Genomic DNA, 26,532 nt, shown 5'->3' on the forward strand with positions numbered 1-26,532 from the left:
CACCATTCCAAGGAGATTTGAAGCTGAAGCAAGGATCCAACGCCCCCCCCCCAACAGATCAGCATTATGAGGTAACCATCATCGGAATTTCTTTCATATTGAAATTTGCGTACAGACTATTGAACAAGGAACTTGTTAAAGATATTAGCATACATTACGAAGCAATTAAAATGTGTATGGAGCTGGATTTACTTGTTAATAATGAAAAGGGGTGAGGCTTAATTTTTTTTATATTAATTAATCATTCAAATTCAAATGTTTTAATGTTCTGTGAATGTACAAATCAAATTTTATATTTGTATCTCACAAAGCCCTCTAGTCGTTTGCAGTCTGTGAAGACAAAGAAATACTTTCCAGTCCAAGGTGGGCTAAATAGGGTTTACTAATGTAAAAGGTGATTTTCAGCACTTACGTATGCAATCAGAATGAGAGTACAGCATGGACTGGGTTGAACAGGAGTGACTTTAATAGGGAATGTATTATGGAGTATAGATGAGGAGTTCCAGCTTCAAAGCGGGAAGAGAAGCAAAAGGGCTTGCTGAAATAGAAAATGCAGTGGAGGATAAGAAAACTCACATAAACCGGGACGAAAAGACAGTTGCCGTAGTTTGAACTGGGTAGCAAAGGGTGGGAAGTCAGCATGAACTGGGCGAGGAGCCTTGGAAAGCTGTGCTGCAGGATTCGCCGTAGGCAGGATCCTTTGCTTCGCCGGCAGAGCACCCACGCCTGCAGATTTCCCGACGGTGTGGGGTGGCCACAATGGGAAACCCCATTGGCTGGCTGCGGGCTCGCAGAATCCCGCTGCCGGCGTGCGGGGGGGGGGGGGGGGGGGGGGGGGTGACACACTGGAAAACGGGGCTGCTGGGACGGAGAATCCTGCCTTTCGTTTTTCCTGTGCATCAACGGAGGAGGAACTGAATGTTTCAGATGCTGAATGGGTTACTGATCATGTTTGCTGCATGGTCTTAGCTGGTGTTGAGCTGTTTGAGTATTACAAAACCAGGTAAAAGTCCAACAAGTTTGTTTCAAATCACTAGCTCTTGGCATGCCCTAACCACAGTGGCAACTTACAGCAACTGATCAACGTACCAGGTGTTCCAAGTAACCTGTGGCAGCAATGTTAAGTCAATGCCTTTGCTTGCTTGAAAAAGTCCTTTTAAAGAAGTTCAATATATATTATCACCAGCAAATCAAATTAATGATGAATATCCCAGATGCACATACCACATCAGCATGATATTACATTGAAGCGCATAATATAAGTGTGATCAAAAAAACAACTGGAGCTGACTGTCAGAGGAAGTCAAGTTGAGATCAACAAAAATGCTTGGGCTGTTTGAGTCAAGTGATAGTTTCCTCTTGGCCAACGTTTCCAATTAGCTCCATGGAAACCGGCGAGAACACATAAAAAAAATATATATAATTATTAAAGTTTATTAACACAATTTTTCTCCCTTACAAACAATAACCCCCCCCCCCGTAACAAAAAAAAACGAGAAATCGCGCAGAGCAAGATATATACATGGCAAAATGATATATTTACACAGGTTTGTATACTGGCCCTCACCCGTACGTGCCAGTTTCTCCAACCCTTCATGTTATCTCTTGCTCATCCACACTCCCAGGCAGTCCCCCCTTCCCCCCCCCCCCCCCTCCTCCCCCCTCCCAGGACCTCCCCTTCACCCCCCCCCCTCCAAGGATGCTGCTGCTGCTGACCGACCTTCCTCGAACGCTCCGCGAGATAGTCTAGGAACGGTTGCCACCGCCTGTAGAACCCCTGCGCAGACCCTCTCAAGGCAAACTTAATCCTCTCCAACTTTATGAACCCAGCCATATCATTTATCCAGGCCTCCAGGCTGGGGGGCTTCGCCTCCTTCCACATTAGCAAGATCCTTCGCCGGGCTACTAGGGACGCAAAGGCCAGAATGCCGGCCTCTTTCGCCTCCTGCACTCCCGGTTCGTCCACTACTCCAAATATTGCTAGCCCCCAGCTTGGCTTGACCCGGACTTTCACCACCTGAGATATTGCTCCCGCCACTCCTCTCCAGAACCCCTCCAGTGCCGGGCATGACCAAAACATATGGACAGGGTTCGCCGGGCTCCCTGAACACCTTCCACATCTGTCCTCTACCCCAAAGAACCTACTCAACCTCGCCTCCGTCAAGTGCGCTCTGTGGACCACCTTAAATTGTATCAGGCTGAGCCTGGCACACGAGGAGGAGGAATTAACCCTACCTAGGGCATCAGCCCACAGACCTTCCTCGATCTCCTCCCCCAGCTCCTCCTCCCATTTACCCTTCAGTTCTTCTACCAGCGCTTCCCCCTCTTCTTTCAACTCCTGGTGTATTTCCGACACCTTGCCCTCCCCGACCCATACACCCGATGGGAAACCCCATTGGTTGGCAGCGGGCTCGCAGAATCCCGCTGCCGGCGGGGGGAGGGGGGTGACACACTGGAAAACGGGGCTGCTGGGACGGAGAATCCTGCCTTTCGTTTTTCCTGTGCATCAACGGAGGAGGAACTGAATGTTTCAGATGCTGAATGGGTTACTGATCATGTTTGCTGCATGGTCTTCGCTGGTGTTGAGCTGTTTGAGTGTTACAAAACCAGGTAAAAGTCCAACAAGTTTGTTTCAAATCACTAGCTTTCAGAGCACTGCTCCTTCCTCAGATGAGTGTTGTTGGAGTTGCATTCAACCAGTCAGGTTGGGAGTATTCCATCAGACTCCTGACTTGTGCTTTGTAGATGGTGGACAGGTTTGGGGAAATCAGAAGCAGAGTTACTCACTGCAGATGAGTTGTTCTCTGACCTGCTCTTATAATTGACAGTATCTATGTGGCTAGTCAATGATAACTGTCGTGTTGGGTGCTCTGCTACACAGACGAACCAACACGGTTGTGGAAGGTACAACTCAGTTTTATTACTAACAATATTAACATCTGTAAACTGGTTACTGTGGTTCGTTCATTACCCTCTAACCTGTGGACCCAGCCCTAACACTATTGTGGAGAAGCACTCAGCACATGGTGAATGTTTGAGTGGCTTGCTGTGAGCTCTGTGCCCTGAGCTGTCTCCTGCTGGAGTGAGCAGGAAGTGTAGTGTTCCCCGTTTTAAAGTGTGTCTGCTCTTTCTTGTGATTGGCTGTGATGTTGCGTGTGTATTGATTGGTCCGTTGATCTGTCCATCAGTGTGTATGTGTGTTTGCACCATGATGTTTATCTGAATATCATGACATCCCCGTTTTTTTACAAGAATATGTGCCTACGTGGTAATAAACATAGATGTGTACTGAGTGCAGCTGAATGTGTGTGTGTGCAATATCTACAACATGTACATGAGGCTAAACTATATACATAGGAAGGTGTCAGGTGCAACATAACAACGAGGTTGTACCACAAACAAAACAAGTGTAAACATCAAGCATCAAAACAAACTCCTGTAATGCAAAAGAGGAACTTATCAACATTGTGGCATGAAACTTTAGTGAGTCAAACAGGCTCATAAGTCCAGCCTAGTAGGTGGGTGACGAATTCGGGTTGACCGCCTCAAGGGTGGGTCAGGATCCACCGGCTGAGGAATGGGCCTGGCCACAGGCGACAGAGGAATGGGCATGGTGGCAGGAAGCTCCACGAAGTCGACATCAGGAACAACAGGAGGGCGTGGCACCGGTGTATGATCACGTAACGAGCGCGGAAGCATGCGAAGAGCCCGGCGATTGCGCCGGCGACTGGAGCCATCATCCACCGAACCAGGAATGAGTGGGGAGCCACGCGTCGGAGAACTTCGGCAGTTGCCGATCAGCCACTCTCTGGTAGGTGGATGCGGACGTTGTCTCCAGGCGCCAAGGCAGGAAGATCAGTTGCCCGAGTGTCATGTGCCACCTTCTGCTGAGCGCGCTGCTGTCGCATCCGTTGCAGTACTGGAACATGGTCAGGTGTAGGGACAAGAATGGATGGCACAGTGGTCCTGAGGGCGCGGCCCATCAACAGCTGGGCTGGTGTGAGGCCAGTGGCTAGTGGGGCCAAGCGATAGGCCAGCAGGGCTAAGCAGAAACCCAATCCGGCATCAGCAGCCTTGCAGAGGAGCTGCTTGACGATATGAACGCCCTTTTCCACCTTTCCATTTGACTGGGCATTCAGAGGGCTGGACGTCACGTGTGTGAAGCCATATGAAGCAGCAAAAGAAGACCATTCTTGGCTTGCAAAATAGGGCCCATTGTCCGACATGACAGTAAGTGGAATGCCGTGGCGAGCGAAGGTGTCTTTGCATGCCCTGATGACAGCGGACGATGTCAAATCGTGCAGGCGTATGACCTCTGGATAATTCGAAAAGTAATCTATAATGATTACATAGTCCCTGTCAAGCGCATGAAAAAGGTCCACACCCACCTTCGCCCAGGGGGACGTCACCAACTCATGGGGCTGAAGCGTCTCAGGGGGTCGCGCCAGCTGCAATCTTTGGCATGTGGGGCAGTTGAGCACCATGTTGGCAATGTCGCCGCTGATGCCCGGCCAGTGTGCAGCTTCTCGGGCCCTCCGCCTGCACTTCTCAACCCCGAGATGGCCTTCGTGTAGTTGGTCGAGGACCAGCTTGTGCATGCTGTGTGGAATCACAATCCGGTCCAGCTTTAGGAGGACACCGTCAATGACGGCCAAGTCGTCCCGGACATTGTAGAATTGTGGGCACTGTCCTTTGAGCCACCCTCCTGTCATGTAGCGCATCACACGTTGTAGAAGGGGTCAGCCGCAGTCTCCCGGCGAATACGGGCCAGACTTGAATCATCAGCTGGCAAATTGGCCGATGTGAAGGCCACATGCGCTTCAACCTGACAGACGAACCCCTCCGAATCGGGCGGTGTGCTCACTGCTCTGGATAGGGCATCCAAATGATGAGGTCCTTTCCCGGGGTGATGCTTAGATCCTCTCTTGTCAAAGGTGATCACCTAGCTTGCACTTGTGCGATGCAAATAGTATTTAGCCCAAGCAAGGATGTTGTTCAGATCTTGTTGAATGTGAGCATGGACTGCTTCATTACCTGAGGAGTTTCAAATCTAACTGAACACTGTGCAATCATCTGAGAACACACCCACATCCGACCTTTTGGTGAAGGAAAGGTCAATGATGAAGGATGACACTTGACCTTTCGACCCCCTGGAATGATCTCACAACTCAAATTGTAAGTCCTTGTTGAGGACAGCGATCCTCATCATCAATTCAACTTTTCAGAAGTGCAAGGATAGAAATTCTGATTACGATCCACATTTTCTGAAGCAGATTTGTTCAATTAATGATGAGCAACATCCATCATAAAGTTAGAGAAACAGACACTTAAACTTCAACGGTTCTACTAGGCATGGCAAAATATTTACAAATTCTGATGTGGGGCAAATAATCCAGATAATTTTTTTATGATGTCAATAAGGTTGAGGTTATTTATAACCCCCATTTCTTGTTTATATTAAATTATCGTCATGGAATGTTACCAATACTTGTTTTAAAGTTTACATTTTGATGAAACAGACTCTTCCAAATCTGTTTTATTGTTAAGTATTATCAAAAGACAAACTCATTACTGACAACAGAAAGTGTTGGGTTATAATACACAGTTAATAAAGGCCAGAAATTCACCCCTGATTGCATTGCTTATCTGACGTGTATGAAGTTGGCACAGGCTTTTTAATTTAAGGATGTCTGCACATTTAAGGATGTCTGCACAAGGTAACACTTGGCGCCATGATAACCTATGTTGTTTTCTAAATTTAGAGTACCCAATTTTCCAATTAAGGGGCAATTTAGTGTGGCCAATCCGCCTACCCCTGCACGTTTTTGGGTTGTGGGGGTGAAACCCTCGCAGACACGGGGAGAATGTACAAACTCCATCCGGACAGTGACCCAGGGTTGGGATTCGAACCCGGGTCCTCAGCACCCTAGGCAGCAGTGCTAACCACTGTGCTACCATGCCGCCCCATGATAACCTATGTTGATCCTGCAAGAACCAGGATTGTTTAGTCTAAATGTAGCATAAAATTGGTACAGTGATCCTGTACAAACTGTATTTATACACCAATCTAGCCTTTATGCTGTGTACCTGCACTTTCATTCAATATACCATTATTGCTTTCAAGAGTTCACCTTTGTAATCCTGCCTTTGAGGAATTTGATTCCCCCAACAATCCAGCTTATTTGCCTGAGTCTCCTATCTCCCTATGATTGACCACCCTCCTCACCCCGCTCACCATGCCCCTGCTCCACACCAACACAGACTCTTCTTGTCCTTTGGCCTCATAGTGTAGTTCCCCTCCCAACTGGAAGACAAGACAGTGTTATGGGTATGGGTTTAGCGAGTCCCAAAGTGTATAATGGAGTTCATCTGACTCACAATTCTTAATAGATTGTGGTTATGGGGAGCACACGGCCCTACTCTGCAAGTGTGATGCAACAGAAATCTACAGTACTTTTAAATTAAAACACTGAAACCAGTTAACATTTTATAAACCCACAGTAAACATCTTAACAACTATCAACACCAAGAAATCCCCCAAAGAATACAGTACTCTCTAAGTAACTCTTAATCTTTCCTTGCAACATCAGAAAGACATCAAGTTTAACTTCACTACTGAGAACAGTTGCCACTTTGAAATCACCAAATGAACATTCTTTAGTTTGCGGAGATTCATGCACATCTTGCTGTGATTGCAGCTTTTCCAAATCTAAAACGAAACTAAACACACCCTGTAGCAGATAGCCCAAAGCGAAAGTAAAAGCAGACAACCAAGCTCCACCCACACTCTGACATCACTGATAAATGCCCATTTCTTAAAGGTACATCCATTACAGATATTTTTATAAACACCCATTTCTTAAAGGTACTCTCACATGACAACAGTCAATCAGGAATCTGGGACACGATTCTCCGACCCCCCCCACCGGGTCGGAGAATCGCCGGGGGCCGGCGTGAATCCCGCTCCCGCCGGTTGCCGAATTCTCCGCCAGCCGGCGTGGATTGAACCACCTTTGGGACGGTGGGCTCTGGGGTCCTGGGGGGGTTGTGGGGCGATCTGGCCCTGGGGGGTGCCCCCACGGTGGCCTGGCCCATGATCGGGGCCCACCGCTCCGCGGGCGGGCCTGTGCTGTGGGGGCACTCTTTTCCTTCCACCTTCGCCATGGTCTCCACCATGGCGGATGCGGAAGAGACCCCCTCCACTGCGCATGCGCGGGGATGCCGTGAGCGGCCGCTGACGCTCCCGCGCATGCGCCGCCCGGCAAAGTCAGTTTCGCGCCAGCTGGCGGGGCGTAAATCAGTCCGGCTCAGGCCTAGCCCCTCAAGGTGAGGGTTCGGCCGCTCAAGATGCGGAGACTTCCGCACCTTTGGGGCGGTGCGATGCTGGACTGATTTACGCCGTTTTTGGCGCCGGTCGGCGGACATCGCGCCGATATCGGAGAATCCCGCCCCTGATTAGTGATGTAGCATGCATGCTTTTGATATATAACACCATCACATAAGGGAAAATCCTGACTTTGGATTTCCTGTGCTTTCAGGGCACACCACCAACACAAAATGAATCCTGCTCAGTCACATGAGTAATAATTTAATGCATGGTTCTTTAGGTTACCTTAGTGATGGGCCTTCTTTCCTGCTTCAAGGATATATATGTTCTTACCACACATGTTAGAAAAATGTTGGCCCCTTGGTAGATGATGTAGGTGAGTTAATCGTATGGAACACAGAAATGGCAGAGATGCTAAATCGATACATTGCCTCAGTTTTCACGGTGGAGGACACAAGAACCATTCCTATAGGAACGGACAATTCAGAGGTAATAGAAAAAGTGGAACTAATAATCTGCATCAATAGGGAAACGGTATTCAACAACTATTGGGATTGAGGACAAACAAGTTCTCGGGGCCTGATGTCTATATCACAGGGTGTAAAGGGAAGTGGCAGCAGAGATAGTGGATCCATTGGTTATGATATTCTAAAATTCCATGGACACGGAAAGGTTCCAGTGGATTGGAAAAATGCTAACGTAATACCCTCATTCAGAAAGGGAGGGAGGCAGAATGTGGGAAATTACAGACCAATTAATTTAACATCTGTGGTTGGAAAATTGTTAAAATCAATAATCAAGGACGTAATATCAGGACATTTGGAAAGCCAAAGTGCTATCCATCAGAGTCAGCATAGTTTTATGAAGGGCAAATCATGTTTGACTAACTTGCTTGAGTTCTTTGAAGATGTAACAAGCAGAGTGGATAATGGGGGTCCTGTAGATGTAGTACACCTGGACTTTTGTAAAATGTTTGATAAGGTGCCGCACAGAAGGTTAATTCACAAGGTGAGATCACATGGGATTAGGGGTAACTTATTAGCTTGGATAGAAGACTGGCTAAAGAACAGGAGGCAGAGAGTCGGGATAAATGGCTCCTTTTTCTGGATGGCAAGATGTAACTAATGGGGTGCCACAGGGTTCGGTCCTTGGGCCCCAGCTATTTACAATCTATATTAACGACTTGGATGTGGGGATAGAAGGACCTATAGCCAAATTTGCAGATAACAGAAAAACAGGTGGGACAGTAAGTTGCAGTGAGGAAATAAGAGCCTTACAAATGGATATAGATAGATAGAAGAGGGGGCCAAAATGTGGCAGATGGAGTTCAGTGTGGATAAGTGTGAGGTAATTCATTTTGTTCTAAAAAATGGAAAGGCAGCTTATTATCTAAATGGGGAGAGACTTCAGGGTGCTCCATTGCAGAGGGATCTGGGTGTCCTTGTGCATGAGTCACAGAAAACGAGCTTGCAGGTGCAGTAGATAATAAGAAAGCAAATGGAATGTTGGCATTTATAGCAAAAGGAATTGAGTATAAAGGTAAAGAAATGTTGTTGCAACTATACAAGGCATTAGGTAAGATCGCACCTGGAGTATTGTGCACAGTTTTGGTTCCTTATTTGAGGAAAGGTGTTGTGGCATTGGAGGCAGCTCAGAGGAGGTTCACTAGATTGATTCCAGAGATGAGGGGTTGTCGTAAGAGGAGAGATTGAATCGTTTAGGCCTATACACTCTAGAGTTGAGAAAAATGAGGAGAGACCAAATTGAGGTATACAAGAAAAACTACTTCTCCCAAAGGATTGCGAATCAGTGGACTTTGCTACCCCAGAGTGAGGTGGATGCAGTGACAGTGAGTAAATTTAAGGAGGAGTTAGACAGGTTTTTAATTGGTAATGGGTTGAAGAGTTTGGAGTACGGGCAGGACAGTGGAGTTGAGGCCAGGACGGGATCAGCCATGATCACATTGAGGATGTTAGTCTCGGGAAGCTAAATTGCCTACTCCTGCTCCTAGGTAATGTGTACTAGGGAGGAAATGCTCTGGCTGATTTTGCAATCCAGCTCTTGGTCTGTAACATTGTAGGTAGCAGGTGAGGAACATACCAGCCATGATAAAATGACGGAGCAGACTCGATGGGCCGGATGGCCTAATTCTGCTCCTATATCTTATGACCTCATGAACTTATGAAAGTTGAGATACGGTTCTACAGTCCTTTTGTAGTCAACAGGAAGAAGTACTTGGATTAGTTGAACAAGCATTGCCAAAGCTTCCTGATTTACCGGATGTGCTTTGTTTGGCAACAAAGCTATACAGAACAGAAGATGGTGAGGAAAAACCTGTGCAAGCTGTTGGAAAAAGGATTAGAAGTTAACCCAGACTCTATGTTTTTACACCATCAAATGGGTCAAAGATACAGAACCTAACTGAAACAATATGCATTATACAGGCAGCCAAGATCCTCACAAACCTTCATTTCAAGAGAAAGCTGAATTGATCATTCAATGAAACTACCATTTCCTTTTGCAACTCTTGTGTGGAGAGATCATCTTTCTGTGACTAGAGGGTTCATGGTCATTGAGACCAGGAGTCAGGAGCAGTCCTTAGCTGAAGAAACTAGAAGGAGGGAGAAGGATATGTTTCAGTTAGTCTGAGATGGATGTTGTGGCAATCTTTGATGGGCCACGTGAACGACTCAGAGTCTATCTCGTGAGAGTGCATGATCTCCAACCAATGAGGGAAAAGCGAAGGACCCTGGGAGAAGTGGCCTGGGCAGTGTGGAACCGGGATTCATGGAGTAAAGACCTGCATGATATACCATTGTGCCTGTGCATAGTTAAACTTCATTGCCATTTCCAATAAACCTCTGTGTTATAGAAACATAGAAACGTAGAAAATAGAAGCAGGAGGAGGCCATTTGGCCCTTCGAGTCTATCCAGCATTCATTATGGTCATGGCTGATCATCAAGTTGAATACCCTGATCCCGCCTTCCCCCCATATCCGTTGATCCCTTTAGCTTCAAGAGCTACATCTAATTCATTCTTGAAATTACATATTTTGGCCTCAACTACTTTGTGGTAGTGAATTCCACAGATTCATCACTCTCTGGGTGAAGGAATTTCTCCTCACCTCAGTCCAGAAAGGTTTATCCCATTACCTCAAACTATGACCCGTAGTTCTGTACAACCCCACCATCGGAAACATTGGGCGGGATTTCCGATTCTGGGGCTAAGTGTTGACGCCTAGGAGCAGCGATCCTCCAACCCACAGGGGGCTATCACGGTACTGGAGCACTTCACGCAGCTCCACCTGCCGATACAAGCATCAGCACGGCCGGCGCTAGGCCGTACATGTGCGTGGGTTGCCTTTTCCGCGATGGCCCCCGGGCAACATGGCGGAGCCCTACAGGTGCCCGGCACGGAGGAACATAGCCCCCCCCCCGAAATTAGCCCGCCTGCTGATCAGCAGGTCCCGATCGCAGGCCTAGCCACCGTGGAGGGCCCCCACGGAGTCGGATCCCTCCTCCCCCACACCAGCATGAACGCCGAGGTCCTGGCAGGTAGGACCACACGTGAATGACGCCGGCAGGACTCGGCCGAACTCGGCGGGCACTCGGCCTGTCGAGCGCGGAGAATCGCCGGGGGGGGGAGGTGGTGGGGGGGGGGGGGCGCATTGTGCGGTGACCGCGCCGATGCGATTGCCTCCGATTCTCCGGTTGCCGCAGAATCGGTGACCTGGCATCTGATTTGCGTGATTCGCGTCCCCCCCAGGGCGATTCTCCGACCCGGCGCAGGGTCGGGGAATCCCGCACCCTCTTTCTGAATCTACCCGGTCTAATCCTGTTAGAATATTGTAAGTTTCTATGAGATCCCCTCTCACTCTAAACTCCACTGAATACAATCTCAACAGACTTAGTCTCTCCTCATATGACGTTCATGCCATCCCAGGAATCAGCCTGGTAAACCTTCGCGGCACTCCCTCCAAAGCAAGGACATACTTCCTCAGATAGGGACACCAAAACTGCACACACTACTCCAGGGTTCGATACAGTTGCAGTAAAACATCTCTATTCGTAAACTCAAATTTTCTCACTATGAAGGCCAACATATCATTTGTCTTCTTCACTGCCTGCTGTACCTACGTGTTTACTTTCAGCGATGGATGCACGAGCACACCAAGGTCTCGCTGAGTATCCACCTCTCTCAATTTACATCCATTCAGATAATAATCTGCCTTCCTATTTTTGCTACCGAAGTGGATAACCTCACATTTATCCACATTATACTGCACCTGCCATGCATGTGCCCACTCACTCAGCCTGTCCAAACCCCACTGAAGCATTTCTGCATCCTCCTCACAGCTCACCCTCCCAACTAACTTTGTATCATCTGCAAATTTGGAGGCAATACATTTTGTTCCCTCGTCCAAATAATTAATACATAATGTGAACATTTGGGCTCCAAGCACAGAGCCCTGCAGTACCCCACTAGTCACTGTCTGCCAATCAGAAAAACACCCATTTATTCCAACTTTTTGCTTCATGTCTGCTAACCAGTTTTCTATCCATCTCAAGACACTACCCAAAATCGCATGCACTTTAAATTTACATATTAATCTGCTACATGAGATTTTGTCGAAAGCCTTCTGAAAGTCTAAACGTATCTTTTTTTTTAAATTTAGAGTACCCAATTCTTTTTTCCAATTAAGGGACAATTTTAGCGTCGCCAATTCACCTACCCAGCACATCTTTGGGTTGTGGGGGCGAGACTCCGAATCCACACCAACATTTTTCAAAGCTAGGCTCGTCCCACATGCTCTCAATCACAAAATCGAGGCTGAGTTACCATGCTTGGAAGAATTAGGGATCATAAAACCAGTACAATTATCTAAATGGACGGCCCCTATTGTTACGGCCTTAAAACATGACCACTCTGTCAAAACCTGCGGTGATTACAAATTAACCATCAACCAAGCGTCCAACTTGACAAATATCTGATCCCTCGTATGAAAGACCTTTATGAAAATTTGGCGGGGGCCTCACATATACAAAGCTTGACTTAAATCATGTTTATTTGCAACTTGAACTGAATGAAGACTCCAGGAAATTTGCGACCATCAACACATTTCTAATATACCAGGCGGCCTTTTGTTATATCATTTGCTTTTGCAATATTTCAATGCGCAATGGAATCTCAAAAGTCGTGGTATACTTAGACAATGTCTTGCTGACATGGACTTCACCCAAAGAGCACCTGGCTAGCTTGGAAGAAGTCCTTAAAAGGTTCATAGACGCCGGCATCAGAATAAAAAGAGAAAAGTGCGCATTTCACGCCAGTGAGGTCACGTATTTGAGATTAACGTTGGACTCAAAAGGCTTGCAGCTTTCAGAAGAGAAGATGAAAGCCATTAAAGAAGTCCTTCCGACTAAGCATGTTGCAGAATTGAAATCATTTCTGGGCATGGTAGGTTACTAATGTTTGAACCGTTTGTTCCTGTTTGTTCCTTGTTTATTACCTTAATTCCCCTTTCTTTTATTTTTGCTGTTACATTTTTGATCCATGGATTTTTAATGGACCTGTGGCTTTAAGCCTGTAAACAATCTATGCCTTTAATTCAAGCAGAGGATTCCAGCAGCAGGATAGGTCAGCAATTACTCAATTTTATTGATTTGCCTGATGGTCAATGAATTGGACACTCTGTCCAGTAACAGGTGGCGATTGGATCTGATCCCATTGATATATTTTTCAGAGTCACCGGGCTTGAGTTTAATTTCACTTTTGGTTCTGCAGCTGGGATGGAGGATTCTAATTAATTCCAAAAAGATCTTATTAATCTCTCCACAAGGCCACTGTGAAAGCTGACTCTCTTTCCAGCAAGACTGGGTGTCATTCTCTTGAGACTGCAAAGGCGTGAAGTGAAGCCACGAGCTGACCGCAAGGTTTGATGTGAGATAAAGTGTCTCAAGAAAGAAATAGGCCTGAAAGCAAACCTCGAGCAGAAGGCCCTGTTTGATAAGAGCTAAAGTGACTCTCCAGAAGACTGCTGCCTGTAAGTATTGTATTGAATGAATGATTCAGCAAGGAAGACCATTACCAGCTCTAAACCAGAAGCTTTGATCAACCAGCATGCTGTGAGTAAAGCGTGCTTAAGGATCACCATTTGAAGCAAAGACGCTTATCGTTTGATCTCTGTCATGATATTCAGATAAACATATCATGGTGCAAACATACATACGCTCCGATGGACAGATCAACGGACCAATCAACACACACGCAACATCACAGCCAATCACCAGTGAGAGCACGCGCACTATAAAACGGGGAACACCACAGTTCCCGGTCATTCCAGCAGGAGACAGCTCAGGTCACAGAGCTCACAGTGTGCCACTCAGACATACACCATGTGCTGAGTGCCTCTCTAAGATAGTGTTAGGGCTGGGTCCACAGGTTAACGGGTAAATTACGAACCACAGTCATATGTTTACAGATGTTGTTATCAAGAGTAATAAAACAGAGTTGTACCATCTACAACTATGTTGGTTTGTCTGTATAGCGGAACACCCAACACAACATAGTACCAGGTTTGGAACCCAGCAACTGTGAGACCTAGCTACACATCTTCAGGGATCCGCCATCCTGCGCCATGGACACCATCAGCCCGCCGCAGCCGCTCCAAATCGCTGGAAACCTCGGCGTTAACTGGAAGCTGTTTAAACAGCGCTTCCAGTTCTTCCTAGAAGCCACAGAAAGGGAGAATGCATCGGACACCAGGAAAATCGTCCTCCTCCTCTCCACGGCAGGGCAATACGCCATCCACATCTACAACTCCCTGGTGTTCACGGAAGATGAGGACAAGACAAAGTACAAGACGGTCCTCCTAAAACTTGAGCAACACTTCAGCGTCGAGGTGAACGAGAGCTTCGAGAGGTACCTCTTCCAGTAGCGCCTGTAGGGTAAGGATGAGCCTTTTCAATCTTTCCTCACACACCTCCATATCCTCGCGCAGTCCTGCGGTTACGAGGCCACCTCCGATTCCATGATTCGGGACCAGATAGTTTTTGGGGTCACCTCGGGCACCCTACGCCCGCAGCTCCTCAAAATTAAAACCCTCACCTTAGCCACCGCCATCGAAGCCTGCGTCCTCCATGAAAATGCGACCAGCCGGTACTCCCAATTCCAGGCGGCCGAATCGGCACGGCAGGGGTCCTACGAGGCCGAGCGGGTCCAGTCGATCGAGTTCCTCCCGGCCCGCGCCTGGACGAGGGCGGCCATTTCGCGCGCTTTCCGCGGCCTCCCGTGCTTGTACGTGCCAAAAGAGACGTCGATGCAGAGGGACGTGATGCGCATGCGCGCTCTACGCAGGACCGAACTGCGCATGCGCGGTGGCGCAACGAACGCCATGACGTCACGACGTGCGGCAACTGTGGATCCACACATTTAAAGCGTCAATGTCCAGCAAAGAATCGACAATGCCTCCGCTGTGGTAAGATGGGACACTACGCTGCCTGCTGTCGAGCAGCTCAACCTGCCAACGCTCCCCAATTCCGCCAGCCTCGCAGGGACGTGCGGGCCATTCAGCCGCCATACACCGAGTCATACCCTGATGACGTACAGACTGGGGATACCGACGACCGGGAAGCCTTCCGCGTTGCGATCATTGACAGGAATCGGATGTCCCGATTCCTGTCAATGGGGCAGCACGGTAGCATTATGGATAGCACAATCGCTTCACAGCTCCAGGGTCCCAGGTTCGATTCCGGCTTGGGTCACTGTCTGTGTGGAGTCTGCACATCCTCCCCGTGTGTGCGTGGGTTTCCTCCGGGTGTTCCGGTTTCCTCCCACAGTCCAAAGATGTGCAGGTTAGGTGGATTGGCCATGATAAATTGGACTTAGTGTCCAAAATTACCCTTAGTGTTGGGTGGGGTTACTGGGTTATGGGGATAGGGTGGAGGTGTTGACCTTGGTTAGGGTGCTCTTTCCAAGAGCCGGTGCAGACTCGATGGGCCGAATGGCCTCCTTCTGCACTGTAAATACTATGGTAAATTCTATGGTCCCCAAGTAGGACCCACCGGCCGATGCCAGTGAACAGCATTAATCCGGGTGATGAATGGTGTGCCACCCTAACAGTCAACCGATCACCAATTACATTCCGTCTAGACACTGGTGCCTCCACCAACCTTATTGCATGGTCAGCCTTCTACGTCTTGAAGGTCAAACCACCGATTCGGCCATCCTGCTGTCAGATGGTCAATTACAACGGGACTGTTATCCCGGCCATGGGATCCTGCCAGCTCGAGGTTACACACAATGCATACACAGCCACACTGTCCTTTGAGATAGTTGGATCATCGAAGGCATCCCTGCTAGGCGCACAGGCATGCAAGGTTCTCCATCTCGTTCAGCGGGTACACACTCTGTCTCCAGAAGGCACGTCCGACTTCCCGGATGCAGACTTTAGGGCACAGCTCCAGTCGCTCCTCGCCCACAACCAGGAGGTTTTCGAGGGCATGGGCACACTGCCCTACACTTACAGAATACAGCTCAAACCGGACACCACCCCGGTCATTCACGCACCTCGTAGAGTCCCAGCACCACTCAAAGACGGCCTCAAGCAGCAGCTGCAGGATCTCCAGGACCAAGGAGTGCTTTCCCGGGTCACGGAGCCCACGCCATGGGTCAGCTCCATGGTGCGCGTAAAAAATTCCTCTGGTGAACTCCAGATCTGCATCGACCCGAAAGACCTGAACAACAACATCATGAGGGAACATTACCCCATACCCAAATGGGAAGAGATCACGAGCGAAATAGCCCGGGCTAAAATTTTTTACAAAGCTTGATACCTCAAAGGGTTTTTGGCAGATTCAACTGGATCAATCCAGCAGGAAGCTGTGCACCTTCAACACTCCCTTTGGCAGGTTCTGCTACAATAGGATGCCGTTTGGCATCATCTCGGCATCCGAGGTGTTTCACAGAATCATGGAACAGATGATGGAGGGCATCGAAGGGGTGCGTGTCTATGTTGACGACATCATCATCTGGTCCACCACACCACAGGAGCACATCAGTCGTCTCCAGCACATCTTTGCTCGGATACGGGAACACGGCCTGCGCCTCAACCGAGCCAAGTCTTCTTTTGGCCAAACTGAGCTAAGGTTTCTGGGGGACCACATATCCCGGTCAGGAGTGCGTCCGGATGCAGACAAAGTGAGCGCCATTACAGCCATGCCGCAGCCGGCAGACAAGAAGGCAGTGCTACACTTTCTCAAGATGGTCAACTTCCTGGGGAAGTACATTCCCAACCTTGCCTCCCACACAACGGCTCTTCGCCAACTAGTGAAGAAGCCCACGGAGTTCCAGTGGCTGCCCACACACCAGAAGGAATGGGAGGAGCTCAAGATTAAGCTCACCAAAGCCCCGGTCTTGGCGTTCTTCGACATTTCTCGAGATACAAAGATCTCGACTGATGCCAGCCAGTCCGGCATTGGGGCAGTACACCTGCAACGGGACGACACTGCATCATGGGCCATGACCCCCACAGAACAGCGCTATGCACAGATTGAGAAGGAGTGCCTGGGTTTGTTAACCGGCATAGATACGTTCCACGACTATGTGTATGGTCTCCCTCAGTTCACCGTGGAAACCGACCATCGCCCCCTGGTCAGCATCATACAAAAGGACCTGAATGAGATGACCCATCGCCTCCAGCGCATTCTGCTCAAGCTCCGGAGGTACGACTTCCAACTGGTCTACACCCCGGGAAAGGACCTCATCATCGCGGATGCCCTGTCCAGAGCAGTGAGCACACCGCCCGAATCGGGGGTTCGTATGTCAGGTCGAAGCGCATGTGGCCTTCACATCGGCCAATCTGCCAGCTGATGATTCAAGTCTGGCCCGTATTCACCGGGAGACTACGGCTGACCCCCTTCTACAACGTGTGATGCGCTACATGACAGGAGGGTGGCTCAAAGGACAGTGCCCACAATTCTACAATGTCCGGGACGACTTCGCCGTCATTGACAGTGTCCTCCTAAAGCTGGACCGGATTGTGATTCCACACAGCATGCATAGGTTGGTCCTCGAACAATTACACAAAGGCCATCTCGGGGTTGAGAATTGCAGGCGGAGGGCCCGAGAAGCTGTGTACTGGCCGGGCATCAGCGACGACATCGCCAACATGGTGCTCAACTGCCCCACCTGCCAAAGGTTTCAGCCGGCGCAACCCCCTGAGACGCTTCAGCCCCATGAGTTGGTAACGTCCCCCTGGGCAAAGGTGAGTGTGGACCTTTTTCATGCGCTTGACAGGGACTACGTCATCATAATTGATTATTTTTCATATTATCCAGAGGTCATACGCCTGCACGATTTGACATCGTCAGCTGTCATCAGTGCATGCAAGGAAACCTTCGCTCGCCATGGCATTCCGCTTACTGTCATGTCGGACAATGGGCCCTGTTTTGTGAGCCAAGAATTGTCTTCTTTTGCCGCTTCGTATGGCTTCACACACGTGACGTCCAGCCCTCTGCAGCCCCAGTGAAATGGCAAGGCGGAAAAGGGCGTTCATATCGTGAAGCGGCTCCTCTGCAAGGTTGCTGATGCCGGATCGGATTTCTGTTTAGCCCTGCTGGCTTATCGCTCGGCCCCACTATCCACTGTCCTCTCACCAGCTCAGCTGTTGATGGGTCACGCCCTCGGGACCACTGTGCCGTCCATTCATGTTCTTAAACGCGGCCATGCTCCAGTACTGCAGAGGATGCAACAGCAGCGTGCTCAGCAGAAAGTGGCACATGACACTCGGGCAATTGATCTTCCTGCCTTGGCGCCTGGAGACAACGTCCGCATCCACCTACCAGAGGGCGGCTGGTCGGCAACTGCCGAGGTTCTCCGCCGCGTGGCTCCCCGCTCGTTCCTGGTTCGCATGCCTGATGGCTCCAGTCGCCGGCGCAATCACCGGGCTCTTCGGCTGCTTCCGCGCTCGCTACGTGATCATGCACTGGTGCCACGCCCTCCTGTTGTCCCTGATGTCGACTTCGTGGAGCTTCCTGCCACCAGACTTCGAAGTGAATGGCAGCACGACAAGTCAGATCAGTTCAGGCCCTTCCAACTGAGGAAAGATGAACTCAGTTGTGAAGACAGGGCACTGCTTTGGGATTCCCGGGTACTGGTATTACCCCCAGCAAGAAAGCCACCGCTGCTGGAGTTGCACAGTGCGCATCCCGGGTAAGCGTTCTCCAAGGCAGCCTTCAGGACGCGCGACAACGCAGAATCGCCGAGCAGAAACTTATAGCCAAGTTCCGCACACATGAGTGCGGCCTCAACCGGGACCTGGGATTCATGTCGCATTACATTCATCCCCCACCATCTGGCCTGCGAAATCCTACCAACTGTCCTGGCTTGACACAATTCACACCTCTTAAACCTGGGGTTACCCCATCTCTGGATCTGTAAAGATTTAATCACCTGCTAATGATCGCATTCCAAGCATTGTTTGGCATCTTTGAATTTGTCTATATACATGTTTCTGGAACATACCTCTTCATTCACCTGAGGAAGGAGAAGCGCTCCGAAAGCTAGTGACATCGAAACAAACCTGTTGGACTTTAACCTGGTGTTGTAAGACTTCGTACTGATAAATTCAGACCTTGTTCCCCTCCCAGTCGTAGATATTCTTGTCCCTGATGCAACGCAAAATCTTCTCTTTCTCCACAAATTTGTGGAGCCTCATGATCACCGCCCGTGGCTGCTCCCCAGCTCTCGGCTTCTGCCTCAGGGACCTATGCGCTCGGTCCACTTCAGGCGCCTTATCTAGCATCCCTTCCGCCAGCCTCACCAGCATCTTAGAGACGTACCCCGTGGCACTCACATCTTCCACTCCTTCAAGCAGGCCCACTATTCGCAGGTTCTGCCTTTTCGAGGCATTCTCCTGCTCCTCCATCTTTGCCCTCATCAATTTACAAAGGTCTCCTAGGAGCCCCACCTCCACCTCCAGAGCCACAACACGATCACTGTGGTCCGAGATCACTCTTTCCAGCTCCCGAATCTGTGACCCCTGCACCTCCAAACACGTCTCCACCCATTCCAATGAACTCTTCAGGGGTGCCACAGCTCCTTCGATGGCCTTCGAGCGATCCTCCCACATTTCCTTCCTCTGTTGGCAGAATTCCTCCTTAATGAAATCCATCAGCTGCTCCATCTGGGGCCTTCCACCTTGCAATGGCACTTCCCCCGCAGCCATCCTTACACTGGCTGCTGCAGCACAAGTTTCCTCTGACTCTTTAGCCAGGTCTCTCACCGTCTTCTGCTGGGTTTGGTAACCAGCAGACATACCATTCCCAAGGGGAAACTACTCCTCCGACCTTCACCTACACCTTTTCATTTAACTTCCACCCAATATCAGGTAAAAAGAGCTCTTTTCTGTGCCTTCAAGCAGGAGTTGCCCTGTGTGTGACCACTCACACCATGGCCGCCACCGGAAGTCCGGGAAGAAAATTCTTGATACTTGTGGATGGCCACTCCAAGTAGCTGGACATCCAGGAAGTGGGTTTGACAACCTCAGCGGCCACCATCGAAACCCTAAGGTGCATTTTCACCATTCATGGCCTTCCAGAGGTATTGGTTCCTGATAATGGCGTAGCTTTTATGGGGGAGGAGTTCCAACATTTTGTGTAGACTAACGGAATCCAAACAGACCCGGCAATGAAAAAACACCCAGATAGGCCACTGTGTCTCAAATTGACTATTTTCCTCCTCTCAGGCAATACCACCCCTCACATCACGACTGGGGTCACACCAGCAGAGCTATTAATGGATCCTCGCCTTTGTACTTGGTTTGACCTGGTATTTGCCAGAGAGGGGAGAGGCGAGGCAAGCTTCCAAAAGAAGTGTCATGACACAGTGAAAAGCAACCGGCAGCCAGGTTTTTGGAAGGAATTCTGCATCTGATCCATCGCAGAAACCGGGGAAAATTGTAGCAAAATCTGATCCTGTCTTATACCTGGTGGACTTACAAGGGAGACAAGTGGGGAAGCACGGTGACCACATAAGGAGCAGAGAGGCTACAGCCCCAATGACTGAACAGGTAGATCCAGTGGGATCTACCTTCGGTATTGACTGAAGCAAGGGAACCGGGGAGTTCAGGAGAGGCTCTTTCAAATCCTCCTGAGAGGACTGGAGAGGGGGGTGGGGGGGCGGGGGCGGGTGGCACGCCCCCCAACACATCCTTCAAAACCTCAAAGCAGCCTCCTGCTGTTGATGAAGATGCTATCTCATTGATGGAGGAATCAGATAGGGAACTGAGATGTTGCACCAGGCCGAAGAAACCCCCGATCGATTGACTTTGTGAAGTACTGTGTAATACTACCCGCCTTGGAGTTTCAGCCCTCATTGTACACAGTTCACAGTTACTAACCTGTAATGTATATTGTTATGAGGTTTAAGTGGGCCCATTTAAGGGGTGATCTATCGTGGGCCAGGTGACCCACTCAGGGCCTATCACAGGAACCCTGACCAATGGGAAAAAAATGTGGGAGCAGGGGCACAGGCAGTGTGGATCTGGCAGCTAAAGAATAAAGATCGCTATGATATACCCCTGTGCCTGTATATAGTGGAACCTCATTGTGGTTTCCAATAAACCTCTTTGTTATATAAGAAAAAACCTCAGTGATAACTCGCATTGACACAGATCTTGACTTTTTTTTGTTTTACAGTAACGCACAGGATGATTTGTTGAAAGTGAAGCTTGATTGGCTTCAATGTCACTTCACGTGGGCTCCACAGAGAGAAAACATTGACCTGGATGACATGAAGCAAAGATTAGAAGATTCAATCCAAACTGGTGTGAAATATCAAGCCAGGTCTTACAACCATCTCGCCTTTATAAACTGTCTGCAAGGAAACTGTGAGGAGGCGATTCAAAACTTAAAGGAAGCTGAAAAGGTTCTGAGGGAGAATCATGAAGATGAATTTAATAAAAGAATCATTGTCACCTATGGAAACTATGCCTGGGTATATTATCACATGGGACAACTGACAGAGGCTCAGTCCTACCTCGACAAACTGGAGAGGGTCTGTAAACAATTTCCTGAAGCCTCTCGGTACACAGCAATGATACCTGAAGTATACGGGGAGAAGGGTTGGTCACTGCTGAGTTCTGCAGCTCAATATTATGAAGATGCAAAGGAATGTTTTACAAAGGCTCTGGAGGAAGATCCAGATAACATTGAATGGAATGTCGGGTATGCGATTGTTCTGTCTCGTCTGGAGCGGTTCTCTGGTACACCAGAGAATCAAGGGCCCAGTGAATCAGTGAAGCAATTTAGACGTGTGCTGGAGCTTGATCCTGATAACTCTGTAGCCATGGTGCAGTTAGCTCTAAAACTACAGTTCAAATATAAGAAAGAAGAGGAAGGAGTTCAATTAGTCGAAGTTGCGTTGCAGAAGTCCCCTGATGATCCATATGTGCTTCGTGACGCAGCAAGATATTACAGATTTCAAAGAGATGTGGAAAAAGCTGTGGAGCTGTTGAAGAAAGGATTGGAAATTACCCCACACTCTGCCTTCTTCCACCATCAAATAGGTCAGTGTTACAGAACCAAACTGAATCCACTGATTAAAAATCCAGGCAGCAGAGATCCTCACAATCCTGCTTTTCGGCAACGAAAAGAATTGATCGATCAATGCAAGTTTCATTTTCAAAAGGCAATAGAGAAGCGATCACTAACATCGATCAAGTCACACCTGGATTTGGCAGAAATCTGGGCAATAGATGAAGAATATCGCAAAGCAAATGAGATTTACAAACATCTCCTGACATTGGACGGTATACGTCCAGAGAATAAGCAGGCAATATGTTTACAGGCTGGGTTATTTGAACTAAATCACAAGAACTCAGAATCAAATGCCATCAGCCATTTTCTGGAAGGAATCAAAGTCAATTATGATTCAATAGAACAGAAAAAATGTCGCGAAAACTTGGAGATGATAGCAGCACGACGACTTCGCAGGAATCCTAGAGAAAGCAAAGCCCTTGGTGTTTTTGGATTCCTGCACCAGCTGGATGGTGAGAGATGTGAAGCTATTAAATACTTTGAAAAGGCCTTGAAGTTCGATCCTGACAATGAAGAATATCTAAGTGCTCTTTGTGAATTACGCCTTTCCATCAACGACGTTCCCAACTAAAAACAAACACATTTAGAAAAGTGTATGATATACCCCTTGATCATTTAACAGGCTTAATCGGCTACATTTTATTTATACTCTATTTTCACTTTCTTTCAAATGAGCATTTTATTCATGTGTGTTTAATTTTCAAACTCACTGTTTTCTGCAGATTCTGGCTCTGGGTTCAGGACAGAGTTGGCAGCGCAGTCGGTGCCCAATGATGTTACCAGAATCCAGTCCCTGCATGTTAATGAGATACCCGCCTACATATGCATATTGTATGGGAGATAAAGGTTAACAATTTAATATAAATACTTCTGACCACCAGATGGTGATCAAGAGCAGTCACAAATATATCATGTGACGACCCCTGATTCGGGCAGAAGGTGTTTAGGCGTGAGATAGAACAGTTGTGTATTTGACCGTTCTGTAGTTATAGAAAGCAAAGTTTATTTTAGCAACCTTATACTTAGGAATACATTTGAATCTTATTTAAGTAGTGTTAATTAATCAGCTTTGTTAGTTTACTTAGCTTGATGTTCTTTGTTCAACACTATGATGAATGTGATATAAAATAGTTACTTTAGAGATATTAGTTACTGTAATGGGCAGCACGGTAGCCTTGTGGATAGCACAATTGCTTCACAGCTCCAGGGTCCCAGGTTCGATTCCGGCTTGGGTCACTGTCTGTGATGTCATCCAAAGATGTGCAGGTTAGGTGGATTGACCATGATAAATTGCCCTTAGTGTCCAAAATTGCCCTTGATGTTGGGTGGGGTTACTGGGTTATGGGGGTGGGGTGGAGGTGTTGACTTTGGGTAGGGTGCTCTTTCCAAGAGCCGGTGCAGACTCGATGGGCCGAATGGCCTCCTTCTGCACTGTAAATTCTATGATAAATTCTATGATATGATAATGTAGAGATAGGCCAGTCTCATTCTGGTGAGTTCACAGACAAAGGATTTCAGACCGCATGGCAAAGCAAGGAGGAGGTGTGTCCACCAAAGGAAGAGAAAAGGATGCTGGGTAATAGGGGGCCAGAGGAAGGGATTGGAAGTGAGCCAATCAGAATGTCTGACTAGGTCAGGAGGGGTATAGGATGACCTATGGGAATCGTGTATGTGAAACTTGATACCATTTGAATTGATTTGCAGAGATCCCTTTGTCTCTTTGTTCATTCGCTTTCCGGGGTGTAGGAGACTGGATGTGTCTTATGCCTCTGTGAAATGAATCAAGCTTGCAAGCCAAATAAAATAACTAATGCTGTACCTGCAAATCCATCTCGACTTTTATTGAGGTCAGACTGACGGGTAAAGAAATTTGAATTGACAACTATACATTCAAGACATTCAGACAAAGAAAACAGAGACATCACACTACTTTGGGTGAGAGGTTTAACCCAGTTTCACCAAGTGGGTAGATTTAAAATCACCTCCATCAAATTCTAATGTCACCTAGATAACTGGGAGCTAGATGTAAACTGATGCCATATGTTTTATTTGGATCTTCATATGTTCAGTGACTGTAATGGAAAGACATTATAACAGCTGTTACAATATGTGATGATATGCATAAGCAATCTTGTATATAATAACGTACACGACTTCTGACCAGGTGGCAGTGTAAACCTACCCCGTGACTCTGTGCCTAGGAGAGTTGGGAGTAAGTCGTGTTGGTGGATGGACGTATTTTGCAGCACTTCTAGTACAGTTAGCTAGTGTTAGTTTGTTATTTATTTATTCCAGTTAGCTTTACCATGCAGTTGTTTCATAATAAATTATTTCAAACTAGTCAAGAACTAGATGTTCTCTAGTGCATCATTTACACCAACCAGTCTACAGCACATGACACATGTCACAATAAACGTCAGTGTACTATGAGTGTGTAGCTTATGGTGTTTTTCTGATAATGGTGGTGTAATAACAATATCCAATCCAGCCACAGTGGGTATAATAAATCCACTCTGCCACCCGATCTTTCACTTGCTGCCTCTTCACAGAAACGTTCCCCATTGGATAAAAGGCTTTCCATCTGTGACAGTGGAGAAAGGGCCAACAATCACTGCAGACTCTTCAGATAAATCAACAGCTCGATTCTGTTGCTGTGAGGATTTGCTGACAGACAATTGGACTCCCATCCAGAGCGTTCATTCAGATCTCAGCCTCTGTCACTGGGAGTCTCGCTGTCCTGTAACTTGTCAGCTTCACAAACTCTCCATCAAACCATCGGAGTCCCTCATTGGCCAACACAGAACAGCCTGGACAATACCCAGGAAAGACCATTTTCTACAGACTGTACCATCTCACTGAGGGTGAAAGCAGCAACTGGGGGAAAGTTAAAGGATTTAAAAATGGGTCAAAATGAGTGAAAATAGAGAAACATAGACAATAGGAGCTGTGGGAGAAGGACATTTGGCCCTTTGAATGTGCTCCACCATTCATTCTGATCATGGCAGATCATCCAACTCAATAGCCTAATCCCCTCCCATATCCTTTGAACCCCTTCGTCCCAGGTACCTTATCTTACTCCTTCTTAAAAACATACAATGTTTTGGACTCAACTACTTCCTGTGGTAGTGAATTCCACATGCTCACCAATCTCTGGGTGAAGAATTTCTCTTCATCTCAATTATAAATAGTCTACCCCGTATCCTCAGACTGTGACTCCTGGTCCCTGACACACCCACTATCAGGAACATCCTTCCTGCATCTACCCTGTCTAGTCATATTAGAATTTTATAGGTTTCTATGAGGTCCCCCCCACTCTTCTGAACTCCAGCGACTACAATCTTAGCCAACTTGATCTCTCCTCATTTGTTCTTCCAACTATCCCAGGAATCAATCAAGTAAATCTTCACTGCACTTCCTTATATCAAGAACATCCTTCCTCAGTTAAGGAGACCAAAACTGCACACAATATTCCAAGTATGGCCTCACCAAGGTTTTGTACAATTGCTGTAAGACATTCCTGCTCGTGTACTTGAGTCCTCTCGCTATGAAGGCCAACATACCATTTACCTTCTTTTCTGCCCACTCCACCTGCATTCTTACCTTCAACAACTGGTGTACGGGGACACCCAGGTCTCATTGCATATCCCTCTCCTAATTTATGGCCATTCAGATAATAAAATGCCTTCCTGCTTTTGCTACCATCGTGGACAACCTCACATTTATACTGCACCTGCCTTGCATTTCCCATTCACTCAGCTTGTCCAAATCACACTGAAGGATCTCTGCATCCTCCCCACAACTCACCCTCCCACCCAGCTTTGTGTCACATGCAAATTTGGAGATAATACCTTAAGTCTCCTCATCAAAATTATTGATATATGCATATTATGAATAGTTGGTGCCCCAGCACTGATCCCTGCAGTACCCTTTTTTACCCCATTAAACAAACCTTTGGAAAAGGTTTGATATCAGATTATTCCAATTGTCTGGGGGCTTCTTTCCTGGTCCTCGTTACTACTGAATATAACCCTTACAAACTATAAACCACAAAAAGACCTCCCAAACTATAAGTTTACCTGACTTCACCTATTACTTCCCAATCAGCTTATCATAGAATTTACAGTGCAGAAGGAGGCCATTCGGCCCATCGAGTCTGCACCGGCTCTTGGAAAGTGCACCCTACCCAAGGTCAACACCTCCACCCTATCCCCATAACCCAGTAACCCCACCCAACACTAAGGGCAATTTTGGACACTAAGGGCAATTTATCATGGCCAATCCACCTAACCTGCACATCTTTGGACTGTGGGAGGAAACCGGAGCACCCGGAGGAAACCCACGCACACACGGGGAGGATGTGCAGACTCCGCACAGACAGTGACCCAAGCCGGAATCGAACCTGGGACCCTGGAGCTGTGAAGCAATTGTGCTATTCACAAGGCTACCGTGCTGCCCCTAAAATCCAAAGATGTGCAGGTTAGGTGCATTGGCCATGCTAAAAATTACCCCTTAGTGTCCAAAGATGTGCAGGTTATGTTACATCTATGTTACATCTGAGCTGCCTGTCTGTGTCCTGCTCACCAGCTGCCGTTCCTGTGAAGAGTGCC

The 26,532-nt window shown here is 47.9% G+C and overlaps 1 protein-coding gene across 1 annotated transcript; it reads left to right on the plus strand.

Moving 5' to 3' along the window:
- Positions 1-26,172, plus strand: LOC140393049 (interferon-induced protein with tetratricopeptide repeats 5-like). Its single transcript, XM_072479000.1, has 2 exons — positions 1-71; positions 21,026-26,172. The coding sequence occupies exons 1-2, from the start codon at positions 67-69 to the stop codon at positions 22,494-22,496; spliced, it is 1,476 nt and encodes a 491-aa protein (XP_072335101.1). The 5' UTR covers positions 1-66; the 3' UTR covers positions 22,497-26,172.
- The last annotated feature ends 360 nt before the right edge of the window (positions 26,173-26,532 follow it).

The sequence above is a fragment of the Scyliorhinus torazame genome, chromosome 16 (genome assembly GCF_047496885.1).
Source record: "Scyliorhinus torazame isolate Kashiwa2021f chromosome 16, sScyTor2.1, whole genome shotgun sequence".
Lineage (NCBI taxonomy): Eukaryota > Metazoa > Chordata > Chondrichthyes > Carcharhiniformes > Scyliorhinidae > Scyliorhinus > Scyliorhinus torazame.